The following is a 12825-nucleotide window of genomic DNA, read 5'->3' on the forward strand; positions in this document are numbered from 1 at the left end:
ACTGCAAATAGGGATCAGAATCCATTGGGCACTTTCTAACAAAAGAGGAATGCAACAAGAAAGGCAGGGTTAGCCTTAATTGAGAATTCACCTTTTTTATACTTTTTCATGTGTAAATTAAGTTGGGCATAAATTTTGTAGCTCATGTTATATGCCGAGATCTGCTTGGCAGTGCAAGGAGGATATAGGTCATGAAAAAGGAACTGGGTTGGACAGAAAATAGGAGAAACTTGCCCAAAGTACTTAAGTAGTGCTGGACGATACTATGAGTTACCCTTCCAAAGTGACTTCCATAAATAGATTGCGCCAAAAGCAGATTTAATTTATTCCCAACCTAAACATTTCCATAAAAATAGTTAAGGTTGAAAGTGTGTTTCACTGGAGTCCAGTTACTACACAAAAAATACATTTTCTTTGTAAAATTTTACCCGTTAAGAAGAAAGGTATGGAAATGAATACTCAAGAATTCCAGGAAGTTCCCCAGTATCATATCATTCCTTGTAATTCACTATCACTCCATTCCCCTATGGGGAAAAAAAACCCCTACCTCATTCAGACTTAAACCGGGGACAGTCCTTGCTATTCTCAGTGGTAAAATATTGAGCAGCTTAAAAATACCTCAGCCTAGAGAGCACCTTAATGCTTAAATCAGAGATAACTGATGTAACTCTAAAAGAGCTCTCTTTTTGACTTGTGGAATCCTAACAAATTATTTAAAGCTTGTTCCCTCTATGACCCTAAGTGTGTGCTGTTTTCTGTACATATTTGTATTCTGCACCCCTGAGATTCCGTGCTAATGACACATCTTTGTTCTCTGTCCCTGTATTATAACAATAGTTTAAATGTTGTGCTCAGTTTATTTTTCAAACCTATGTTGAATTAAGTACCACAAACAAAAAGAACCCCTATGTTAAAAGAACATTATTAAGGTTGCAAAGTTAAGAACTCAGAACTTAGGAAATACCAGAACTATGGTTGCTTGAACAACCTTAATTCACCCCATACATATGCAGGATGTATGTTTTACTATTTTTTTTTTTTTCACACAGGACTGCTGCCTCATTCAGTGCACTGAATAGGTGGCGCTTACTTAATGAGCAGCTATTCAATATTTTGTTTCTTCCTCATTGTTCTGTGTGTGGTCTCATGCCTTATTTACTGAAGACTATTCATACTTCAGACTAATTTCCAAATGGGCTTTTTTATGGCCTTCATCACTTTAGTATGAGTGCGTCACAAATATTAATGAATTTGTTTTCACAACACTCCTATTGTCAGAAACCAGGACGTGGGCAATCATGCCTAGGGAGGTTGTGGAATCTCCATCTCTGGAGATATTTAAGAGTAGGTTAGATAAATGTCTATCAGGGATGGTCTAGACAGTATTTGGTCCTGCCATGCGGGCAGGGGACTGGACTCGATGACCTCTCGAGGTCCCTTCCAGTCCTAGAATCTATGAATCTATGCCTAGTGGTTAGAGCAGGAGTTGGTAGCCAGGAATAGGAGCCCAGGGACAGAGGCATATGCAGAGCCACAGTCAGGAGTCTGAGTCGGGGTCAGAGCTGGAGTTAGAGGCCAGAAGTCAGAGCCACGGTACAGAGCTGGGTTACCTGGAATGAGGTAAGACAAGGCCAAGACTGGGGCCAAGTTAGGAGCAGGGCTGGGAACAAGCAGGCACAGGAGCTAATGCATCTGTGAGCAAATGCTTTGAGCAGCCACCAAACTGCTGCTGGGTTTAAGAGCTGGTCTTCTGATTCTTTCCACCAGTTAGGTGGCATAGCCAGCCAGGCAGCCTATTACAGGCCAGCTATACTCGTTAGGTTGCCCCAGGGGACTGCAAGCCCTGATTTTTAACACCTATAAGATGAGAAGGTGGCGTTATCAGCAATTTAGAGAAGGGGAGATGAAGCACAGAGATTAAGGTTTCCTAGTTTTCTAGAGTTCAAGGTCAGAAGGGACCACCGGCTCTTTGAGCTCTGGTCAAGTGAAAAATTCTCCAAGTTATATCTAAGAATATAAGAATGGCCATATTGGGTCACACCAGTGGTCCATCTAGACTAGTATCCTGTCTTCCAACAAAAACAATGAGTCCTTGTGGCACCTTAGAGACTAACAAATTTATTTGGGATAAGGTGCCACAAGGACTCCTCGGTTTTGCTGATACAGACTAACACGGCTACCCCTCTGAAATCTGTCTTCCAACGGTGGCTAGTGCCAAATGTTTCATAGGGAATGAAAAGAACAGGGCAATTATCAAGTGATCTATCTCCTGTCGTCCAGTCCCAACATCTGGCAATCAGAGGCCTAGGGACACCCAGAATATGGGGTTGCATACCTGATGCATCAATGGCTATTAGCCAAGATGGTCTATCCTCCATGAACTTAGCTGATTCCTTTCAGAATCTTGTTATGGTTTTGACCTTCACAATATCCTTTGGCAACAAGTGCTGCAGGTTGATTGTGTGTTGTGTTAAGAAGTGCTTCATTTTGTTTGTTTTTAAACCTGCTGCATATTAATTTAATTGGGTGACCCCTGGTTCTTGTGATATGTGAGGGGTTAAATAACACTTCCTTATTCCATTGCTCTACACCATTCATGATTTTATAAACCTCTCTCATATGCCCCTCTTAGTCATCTCTTTTCTAAGATGAACAGTTCCAGTCTTTTTAATCGCTCCTCATAGGGAAGCTCTTACGTACTCTTAATCATTTTTGTTGCCCTTCTCTGTACATTTTCCATTTCTAATATATCTTTTTTGAGATGGGCCAATCAGACCTGCACGCAGTATTCAAGGTGTGGGTGTACTGTGGAGTCTTTTTTTAAAAATTGGTGTCACATTAGCTATCCACAAGTCATCTGGTACAGAAGGTGATTTAAGTAGTTAAATTTGGGTTCCTTCTGAACTCTTGGGTGAATACCATCTGGCTCTGGTGACTTAATACCGTTTAATTTATCAATTTATTCCAAATCCTCCTCTGTTGACACCCTAATCTGGGACAGTTCCTCAGTTTTGTCACCTAAAAAGAATGGCAAAGATTTGGAAATCTCCCTCACATCCTCTTCAGTGAACTTCTCTGTAATGGCCTTGTCTTCCTTGAGTGCTCCTTTAGTACCTTGATTGTCCATTGGCCCCACTGATTGTTTGGCAGGCTTTTATGCTTCTAATGTACTTAAAAAAAATATTGCTGTTAGTTTTGAGTCTTTTTTGTCCTGACTAATTATACTTTTACACTTTTCTTGCTAGAGTTTGTTCTTTTCTATTTTCCTCCGTAGGATTTGACTTCCGTTTTTTAAAGGATGCGTTTTTGCCTTTAACCGTCTCTTTTACTCTGTTTTGCCATTGTGGCATTTTTTTGGTCCCCTTACTATTTTTTTTTTTTAAATTTGGGGTATACATTTAATTTGAGCCCCTATTATGGTGTTTTTAAAAAGTTTCCCTGCAGCTTGAAGGCATTTCACTTTTGTGATTGTTCCTTTTAATTTCCGTTTAACTAACTTTCTCATTTCTGTGTAGTCCCCCTTTCTGAAGTTGAATGCTATTGTGGTGGGCTTCTTTGGTATTTCCCCTGCACTCCTACAAGGATGTTAAATTTAATTGTATTATGGTCACGATTGCCAAGCGGTTCAGGACTGACTTAGAACTAAATCAAGATTTGCCTCTCTCCTTGTGGATTCCAGGACTAGCTGCTCCAAAAAGCTAGTCATTAATGGTGTCAAGGCTGATTTCCCCACTCTGAGTGCAGAAGGTGGTGGCCTTCAAGGATTCCAAACATTAATACTGGCCACTCCAGGCTTGTATTAAACTCCCAAGGTTACAGCTTTTCTCTGCCACCGCCCAAGTGCAAAAAACCCCTTTTAGAACCCAAAAAGGCACATTTGGGAATTTCTTCATGTGGGGGTACCCTCAAGCCCTTTCTCTCTCTCTCTCTCTCTCTCTCTCTCTAAAGGAAATCAGCCTATGCACAAACCTCTTAGGACACAAAAATCCAATCCTGTTCTTAAAAAAAGGTAAATTTTATTAAAAACAAAAAGAAAGGAAATACATTTGGAACTTAGGCTTTTTGCTAGGTTTAAAAAAAAAAATTACAGGGATTAAGCATCAATATAGCTTCTTGAGGTCCAGTTTAAAGGTTACAAGCAAAACAAAAGCACCTGGGGTTAACACAGAGGAGTTCCCAAGCCATAAAGCAGTAAAAGAGATAAACCTAATCGCGTCTTCCTAGACAATCTACTTACATATCTGGGGTTTCAAATGAGTAGTTCTAGGTATGATCTGATGATTTTCATACTGGGCTCAAGCTTTTACAGCATAGCTCCAATCCTGTGCTGCTCTCCAGGAGAACAACACAGACAGACAAAGGGAAAGTTTTTTCCCAATTTTAAAAAATTCTAGCCTTCCCATTGGCTCTTTTGGGCAGGTGCCCACTCCCTTCCTTTTACTTATAGACTTTTTAACCCCTCATATGTAAAGCAAGTAGAGAACAGCTACTAATAGGGATTTTATAGTTAACTGGCTGGCTGGGTGTCCATAAAAGGGAGCTACCCCTTTCCCCTTCATTTATCACAAATGGTGTCTAGAAAGTTTATCTCTGCATCCCATCCTGAGGTGACATATGTCAATATGGGCATAGTTTAAATCCTTCATTATTGAGTTTTCTAGCCTCTCTAATCTCCTTGAGCATTTCACAATCACCATCACTATCCTGGTCTAGTTGTCAGTTGTATATTCCTCCTGCCCTACTCTTACTATTCAACCATGGAATTTCTTTCCATAGAGATTCTATGGTACAATTTGATTCATTTAAGATTTTTACTATGTTTGACTCTATGCTTTCTTTCACATAAAGTTCCACTCTCCCACCACCATGACCTACTCTGTCATTCCTACATATTTTATATCCTACTCTAGCCTGTATATCACATGCCATTTCATTTTATCCAGTTATCTCTGTATAAAACCCAGTAACTTCTGTTTTGCTAAAGCATAATTTATATGTATTAAGCATATCGTCCAAAAAAGGCATCCAGTCTTGATTTAAAGACATCAAGAGATGCAGAATCTACCACTGATTTCTCATTTGAATTTGACTTCCTTCATTTTCCAGCTATTGGTTCTTGTGCTAGAAGAAAGGGTCCTTTCGTACCTGGTATTTTCTCCCCTTGAAGATACTTCTGCATTGTAATCAAGTCATCTGTCTTCTTTTTGATAAACTAAACAGATTGAGCTCTTTACGTCTCCTGTAAAACATTTTCTCCAACTCTCAAATCTTTTTACTGTCAAAAATATCCACTAATTTTGGGTACCCAATTTGAGATACCTAGAACCTGATTTTTCAGAGTACTTAGCATTGTATAACACTTCATATATGCAAAGCACAGCTCCCATTGACCTCAGTTGCAGTTGAGAGTGCTCAGCACTTCAAATGAGACCCCAGGTTCTCAAATCAGGCGCCCAGAAAATGAGGAATGCACAATTAATGACCACCTGTGAAAAGTCTGGTTTAAGTGGCTTGTCCAGAATCACACAGGAATTCTGGCAGAGCCAGGGATTGAGACTGCCTTTTCTCATGCAATTCCCTGGCTCATTCACCGCAGACTTAGCACCAGATGAAGCAAGGATCCTACAGATAACAGCCTTCTTTAATACGCATCCCTGATTTATCCCCAGATTAGGTCCATCTTGAGCATTGAATAAAGTTAGGGGTCTATGAAATAAATAGTCTTTAATTACATGATCATATATTATCATAATGCACAAGGGGATTGAATTAAGGTTGGACAGGCAACCTTAATTCTGGCATTTCCTAACTTTTAAATCCTTGAAATGCAACCTTAATAACGTTCTTTTAACATAGTTTTTGTGTGTGTATACGTTTTTTAAAAAGCAACCAAAAATTCCATTATATGGCATCCTGTTGCCATCAATATGGGTCATTAGCCACTGGGTTTCACAGATGTTTGTTATCGGAAGAAGAATGGTGAGACTCAAGCTCTAGAAGGGAGTGTGCTGTGGTGGGCACAAATGCTTCTGCCTCGTTCCCTGTAACCTGTCCTTGTCCCAGTCATGTTTCTTTCCCACTCCTTGTCCTAGTCCCTCTCCTTGCCTACCCAGTCCCAATCTCCACTCTTTAGGTGTTTCATGCCAGTCTTAGTCTTACTTCTCTTTACTTCCAGTCTTAGGGTATGTCTACACTACGAAATTAGGTCGAATTAATAGAAGCCGGTTTTATAGAAATCGGTTGTATACAGCCGATTTTGTGTGTCCCTACATAAAATGCTCTAAGTGCTCTAGTCGGTGGACCGCGTCCACAGTACCAAGGCTAGCGTCGACTTCCGGAGCATTGCACTATGGGTAGCTATCCCACAGTTCCCGCAGTCTCCGCCGCCCATTGGAATTCTGGGTTGAGATCCCAATGCCCGAATGAGGCAAAACACTGTCGCGGGAGGTTCTGGGTACATGTTGTCAGGCCCCTCCCCCTCCGTCAGAGCAACGGCAGACAATAGATTCGCGCCTTTTTACCTGGGTTACCTGTGCAGACAACATACCACGCCAAGCATGGAGCCCGCTCAGCTCAGCTCATCATCACCATATGTCCTCTGGGTGCCGGCAGACGTGGGACTGCATTGCTACACAGCAGCAGCAGCTAACTGCCTTTTGGCAGTAGACGGTGCAGCATGACTGGTAGCCTTCATCGGCGATCTGGGTGCTGGCAACCATAGGGCTGCATTGCACCAGCCCCTTGCCTTTTGCCTTTTGGCAGTAGATGGTGTATTACGACTGGTAACCGTCCTATTACAAGTTGGATCATTGCACATTAGCAGAGTCTTCCCTGAGCAGCAGATCGTGCAATAGGCCTGAAGGTCATCGTCATCATACAGGAAAAATGTGGCTATCAGTCTTAGTACACTAACTGCCAAGCGCCCAGTATTTGCTGCCAAGCACCCAGAAGATGCCGAGGGCTATCAGTCATGCTGCACCGTCATCTTAAGATGTAAAAAATAGATTTGTTCTGTATTCATTTGCTTCCCCCTCCCTCCGTCAAATCAACGGCCTGCTAAACCGAGGGTTTTCAGTTTAATCTTTGGGGGGGACCATTCTGTGTGACAGTTGTTTGTGTTTCTCCCTGATGCACAGCCACCTTTCTTGATTTTAATTCCCTGTACCTGTACGTCATGTTGTCACTCGGCCCGCCCTTCCTCCCTCCCTCCTTCCCCTGGTCCGTCAAATACTAGTTTCGCGCCTTTTTTCAGACCAGGCACCATAGCTAGCACTGGGATCATGGAGCCCGCTCAAATCACCGCGGCAATTATGAGCACTATGAACACCACGCGCATTGTCCTGGAGTATATGCAGAGCCAGGACATGCCAAGGCGAAACCCGGACCAGCCGAGGAGGCGATTGCAGCGCGGCGAAGAGAGTGATGAGGAAATTGACATGGACATAGACCTCTCACAAGGCACAGGCCCCAGCAATGTGCAAATCATGGTGTTACTGGGGCAGGTTCATGCCGTGGAACGCCGATTCTGGGCACGGGAAACAAGCACAGACTGGTGGAACCGCATCGTGCTGCAGGTGTGGGACGATTCCCAGTGGCTGCGAAACTTTCGCATGCGTAAGGGCACTTTCATGGAGCTTTGTGACTTGCTTTCCCCTGCCCTGAAGCGCCAGAATACCAGGATGAGAGCAGCCCTCACAGTTGAGAAGCGAGTGGCGATAGCCCTGTGGAAGCTTGCAACGCCAGACAGCTACCGGTCAGTCGGGAATCAATTTGGAGTGGGCAAATCTACTGTGGGGGCTGCTGTGATCCAAGTTACCAGGGCAATGAAAGACCTAGTGATATCAAGGGTAGTGACTCTGGGCAACGTGCAGGCAATAGTGGATGGTTTTGCTGAAATGGGATTCCCAAACTGTGGTGGGGCCATAGACGGAACCCATATCCCTATCTTGGCACCGGAGCACCAAGCCACCGAGTACATAAACCGCAAGGGGTACTTTTCAATGCTGCTGCAAGCCCTGGTGGATCACAAGGAACGTTTCACCAACATCAACGTGGGATGGCCGGGAAAGGTACATGATGCTCGCGTCTTCAGGCACTCTGGTCTGTTTCGAAAGCTGGAGGAAGGGACTTTCTTCCCGGACCAGAAAGTAACCGTTGGGGATGTTGAAATGCCTATTGTGATCCTTGGGGACCCAGCCTACCCCTTAATGCCATGGCTCATGAAGCCGTACACAGGCAGCCTGGACAGTAGTCAGGACCTGTTCAACTATAGGCTGAGCAAGTGCCGAATGGTGGTGGAATGTGCATTTGGACGTTTAAAAGCGCGCTGGCGCAGCTTACTGACTCGCTCAGACCTCAGCGAAAAGAATATCCCCATTGTTATTGCTGCTTGCTGTGCGCTCCACAATATCTGTGAGAGTAAGGGGGAGACATTTATGGCGGGGTGGGAGATTGAGGCAACTCGCCTGGCCGCTGATTACGCGCAGCCAGACACCAGGGCGGTTAGAGGAGCACAGCAGGGCGTGGTGCGCATCAGAGAAGCTTTGAAAACGAGTTTTGTGACTGGCCAGGCTACGGTGTGAAACTTCTGTTTGTTTCTCCTTGATGAACCCTCCGCGCCCCCCCCCCCCCCGGTTCACTCTACTTCCCTGTAAACCAACCACCCCACCCTCCCCTCCCCACTTCGAGCACCGCCTGCAGAGGCAATAAAGTCATTGTTATTTCACATTCATGCATTCTTTATTAATTCCTCACACAAGTAAGGGGATAATTGCCAAGGTAGCCTGGGATGGGTGGGGGAGGAGGGATTGAAAAGGACACAGTACATTTTAAAACTTTAACTCTTATTGAAGGCCAGCCTTCTGATGCTTGGGCAATCATCTGGGGTGGAGTGACTGGGTGGCCGGAGGCCCCCCCACCGTGTTCTTGGGCGTCTGGGTGAGGAGGCTATGGAACTTGGGGAGGAGGGCTGTTGGTTACACAGGGGCTGTAGCAGCGGTCTCTGCTCCTGCTGCCTTTCCTGCAGCTCAACCATACGCTGGAGCATATCAGTTTGATGCTCCAGCAGACGGAGCATTGACTCTTGCCTTCTGTCTGCAAGCTGACGCCACCTATCATCTTCAGCCCACCACTTGCTCTTTTCATCCCGCGATTCAGCCCGCCACCTCTCCTCTCGTTCATATTGTGCTTTTCTCATGTCTGACATTGACTGCCTCCACGCATTCTGCCATGCTCTATCAGCGTGGGAGGACATCTGGAGCTCCGTGAACATATCGTCCCGCGTCCTCCGTTTTCTCTTTCTAATGTTCACTAGCCTCTGTGAAGGAGAAACATTTGCAGCTGGTGGAGGAGAAGGGAGAGGTGGTTAAAAAAGACACATTTTAGAGAACAATGGGTACACTCTTTCGTTACAAGGTCGCATTTTTCCTCTTATAGTAAGGGCCTGCCGGTTTGGTATGAGAGATCACTCACGCAGTGCCAGGCAACAGATTTCGGCTTGCAGGCAGCCATGGTAACATGTGGGAATGGTTTCAAACAGCAGCGCCCTCATTTCCCATATCAAGGATGAATTGGGTTGGCCATTTAAAATGGGTTTTCAATGTAAAAGGAGGGGCTGCGGTTTCCGGGTTAACATACAGTACAAACCCAACTAAACCACCCCCACACACAACCAATTCTCTGGGATGATCACTTCACCCCTCCTCCCACCGCGTGGCTAACAGCGGGGAACATTTCTGTTCAGAAGAGCAGGAACGGGCACCTCTGAATGTCCCCTTAATAAAATCACCCCATTTCAACCAGGTGACCGTGAATGATATCACTCTCCTGAGGATAACAAAGAGAGATAAGGAATGGATGTTGTTTGCATGCCAGCAAACACCGGGTCCATACGCTGCCATGCTTTGTTATGCAATGATTCCAGACTACGTGCTACTGGCCTGGCGTGGTAAAGTGTCCTACCATGGCGGACGGGATAAGGCAGCCCTCCCCAGAAACCTTTTGCAAAGGCTTTGGGAGTACATGAAGGAGAGCTTTCTGGAGATGTCCCTGGAGGATTTCCGCTCCATCCCCATACACGTTAACAGACTTTTCCAGTAGCTGTACTGGATGCGATTGCCAGGGCAAATTAATCATTAAACACGCTTGCTTTTAAACCATGTGTAATATTTACAAAGGTACACTCACCAGAGGTCCCCTGTGTGCCCTCAGGGTCTTGGGTGAGTTCGGGGGTTACTGGTTCCAGGTCCAGGGTGACAAGCATATCCTGGCTGTTGGGGAAACCGGTTTCTCCGCTTCCTTGCTGCTGTGAGCTACCTACATTACCTCCATCCTCATCTTCCTTGTTCCCCGAACCCTCTTCCCTGTGTGTTTCTCCAGTGAGGGAGTCATAGCACACGGTTGGGGTAGTGGTGGCTGCATCCCCTAGAATGGCATGCAGCTCCGTGTAGAAGCGGCAAGTTTGCGGCTCTGCCCCGGACCTTCCATTTGCTTCTCTGGCTTTGTGGTAGGCTTGCCGTAGCTCTTTAATTTTCACGCGGCACTGCTGTGTGTCCCTGTTATGGCCTCAGTCCTTCATCGCCTTGGAGACCTTTTCTAATACTTTGCCATTTCTTTTACTGCTACGGAGTTCAGCTAGCACTGATTCATCTCCCCATATGGCAAGCAGATCCCGTACCTCCCGTTCGGTCCATGCTGGAGCTCTTTTGCGATCCTGGGACTCCATCACGGTTACCTGTGCTGATGAGCTCTGCATGGTTACCTGTGCTCTCCACGCTGGGCAAACAGGAAATGAAATTCAAACGTTCGCGGGTCTTTTCCTGTCTACCTGGTCAGTGCATCCGAGTTGAGAGTGCTGTCCAGAGCGGTCACAATGAAGCACTGTGGGATAGCTCCCGGAGGCCAATAACGTCGAATTCCGTCCACACTACCCCAATTCCGACCCGCAAAGGCCGATTTTATCGCTAATCCCCTCGTCGGAGGTGGTGTAAAGAAACCGGTTTAAAGGGCCCTGTAAGTCGAAAGAAAGGGCTTCGTCGTGTGAACGTGTCCAGGCTTAATTCGATTTAACACTGCTAAAGTCGACCTAAACCCGTAGTGTAGACCAGGCCTCAGTCTCCTAGCTAAGGCATTCCTAGTTTCTCCCCAGATCTTTGTCCCCAGTCAATCCCAGTTGCCTCTCCCACATCATGACTCATCATCCGATCTGTCTCTCTCCCACTCACTGGAGTCCAGTTGCCCCACTGGCTCCTAATCCCAATCTCTGTTCTTGGGCTTTTTGTCAAATTTTAGTGTCCCCACCCTTGGCTCCTCGTCCCAGTCTCTTTACCTAGCTAATCCCAATTCTTCACCCTGAGTCCTCATCAGCTTGATCTCCCTTCTTTTTTTCTGTCCACCCAACTTTTTTCAATCCCAGCCCCATACCTGGCTCCTACTCAAAATCTCTTTGCTCAGCCAGTCCCAGTCTCTGCAATGGCTTCCCGTATCAGTCTCCGTCCACCCAAACTACTCGTTCCATTTTCCCTCTCACCATCCTTCCCAGCTTTCAGTCATGATTTCTGCCCACCCTCCCCTCGCTCCCTCTCCCAGTGGACTCTTCCCACAGGTCTGGCTCTTGTCCCATCTGCATTTGGATCACTGCCCAGGAGAGAGTCTCCCTGCTTTCTGTTCGGTTGCCAGGACCTGGCATGGTTCACACCATACAGCTGCAATTGCAGGGCAAGTCATGCTTAGCCATTTGCTGATGAATGCCCAGTGCAGATGGATTCTCCAGGAAATTTAGCTACTAAAAATGTAAGTTTACTGAGCATGTACAAACAGCTCCCCATCCTCACTGCAAATTTCAAGTCTCTGCTTCAGAACATGGGGTCTTTAGAGCTTTTAAAAAGACAAGGTTGGCAGGAATTGTTTTACATTGACAAAACAACATATTTTCCCCTAGTCTCATTCTTGAAAAAATTTGAACCATTTCAACTGAAAATGTCCAAAAAAATTCGGTATGAGTCAAACACCTAGCATGAAAAACTTCAGTCCAAACAGTTAAAGTATGGTAACATTATCTTATAATGGTCATTGTTGGGCAAACTTAATAGGTGCTGCAAAGAGCCTCGCCTGTAATAGTGTGCATCAGAATCAGTTTTCAAGATATTCTGTGCTGAATTTACTTAGCTTGTGCAGTCCCATTGATGTCAGTGGGATTGTGTGAAGTGTAAATCAGCACTGCCTTCAGCCCTCTGAATTTAAGAGCTGTTGGAACTTCAGTTTTCTTTGAGCTTTTTTTTGTTTTGGTATTGTCGACTGCATGCCATGACACTGAAACTAAATCATCCTGTCTATCACATTAACCAGCGTTAGTCATTTATTAAACTATCACCTTGTCTTTAGCATTTAATATATACGTTTTTAAAGTGCTATTTGAGTGGAGGTAAAATGACAAAGAGTAGGAAGCTGTAGCTTTTTTAATGCATTAACTGGAAGATAAAGCTGTATATTTTCTCTTTTCTGTATTTCTTATCTTGGGACCTGTTTATAAGTGACTGAAGTGCTTTTGCAGATGGTGATTTTTTTTGCATGCCAGTCCTGCAGAGAAACATTGTGTGCAACAAACTATGCTGTGTCAACAAACACAAGAAACTTATGCTGCAGCGAAAGACAGTAACAACAGGTATTTTGTGGGTATGGAGATTTGGTAAAATGTAATAGCTGGCTAGTGTTGACACACATTTAATATCGACTCTGTTACAACAATTTTCTTCTGTATTTCAACCATTTGTATTTCCCTTTAGAAATGATTAGTTCTTTTGAAATCAACAAACTGGGAATATCATG

The 12825-nt window shown here is 44.9% G+C and overlaps 1 protein-coding gene across 19 annotated transcripts in view; it reads left to right on the plus strand.

Annotated features, from left to right (window-relative positions):
• The window catches only part of ZNF438 (zinc finger protein 438), a 169588-nt gene that overhangs the window by 141299 nt on the left and 15464 nt on the right, over window positions 1-12825 (plus strand). The window contains exon 5 of one of the 19 annotated variants that reach the window (XM_065586812.1): window positions 12583-12661. The exons of 17 other annotated variants lie outside the window; for them this stretch is intronic. In XM_065586812.1, the coding sequence (XP_065442884.1) occupies window positions 12634-12661 (28 nt within the window). In that variant the 5' untranslated portion in view covers window positions 12583-12633. Of the gene's footprint in view, window positions 1-12567; window positions 12662-12825 lie in introns of those variants that run through there. One more of the 19 variants, XM_065586803.1, reaches the window with a different exon arrangement.

This window comes from Chrysemys picta, chromosome 2 (assembly GCF_011386835.1).
Source record: "Chrysemys picta bellii isolate R12L10 chromosome 2, ASM1138683v2, whole genome shotgun sequence".
Lineage (NCBI taxonomy): Eukaryota > Metazoa > Chordata > Testudines > Emydidae > Chrysemys > Chrysemys picta.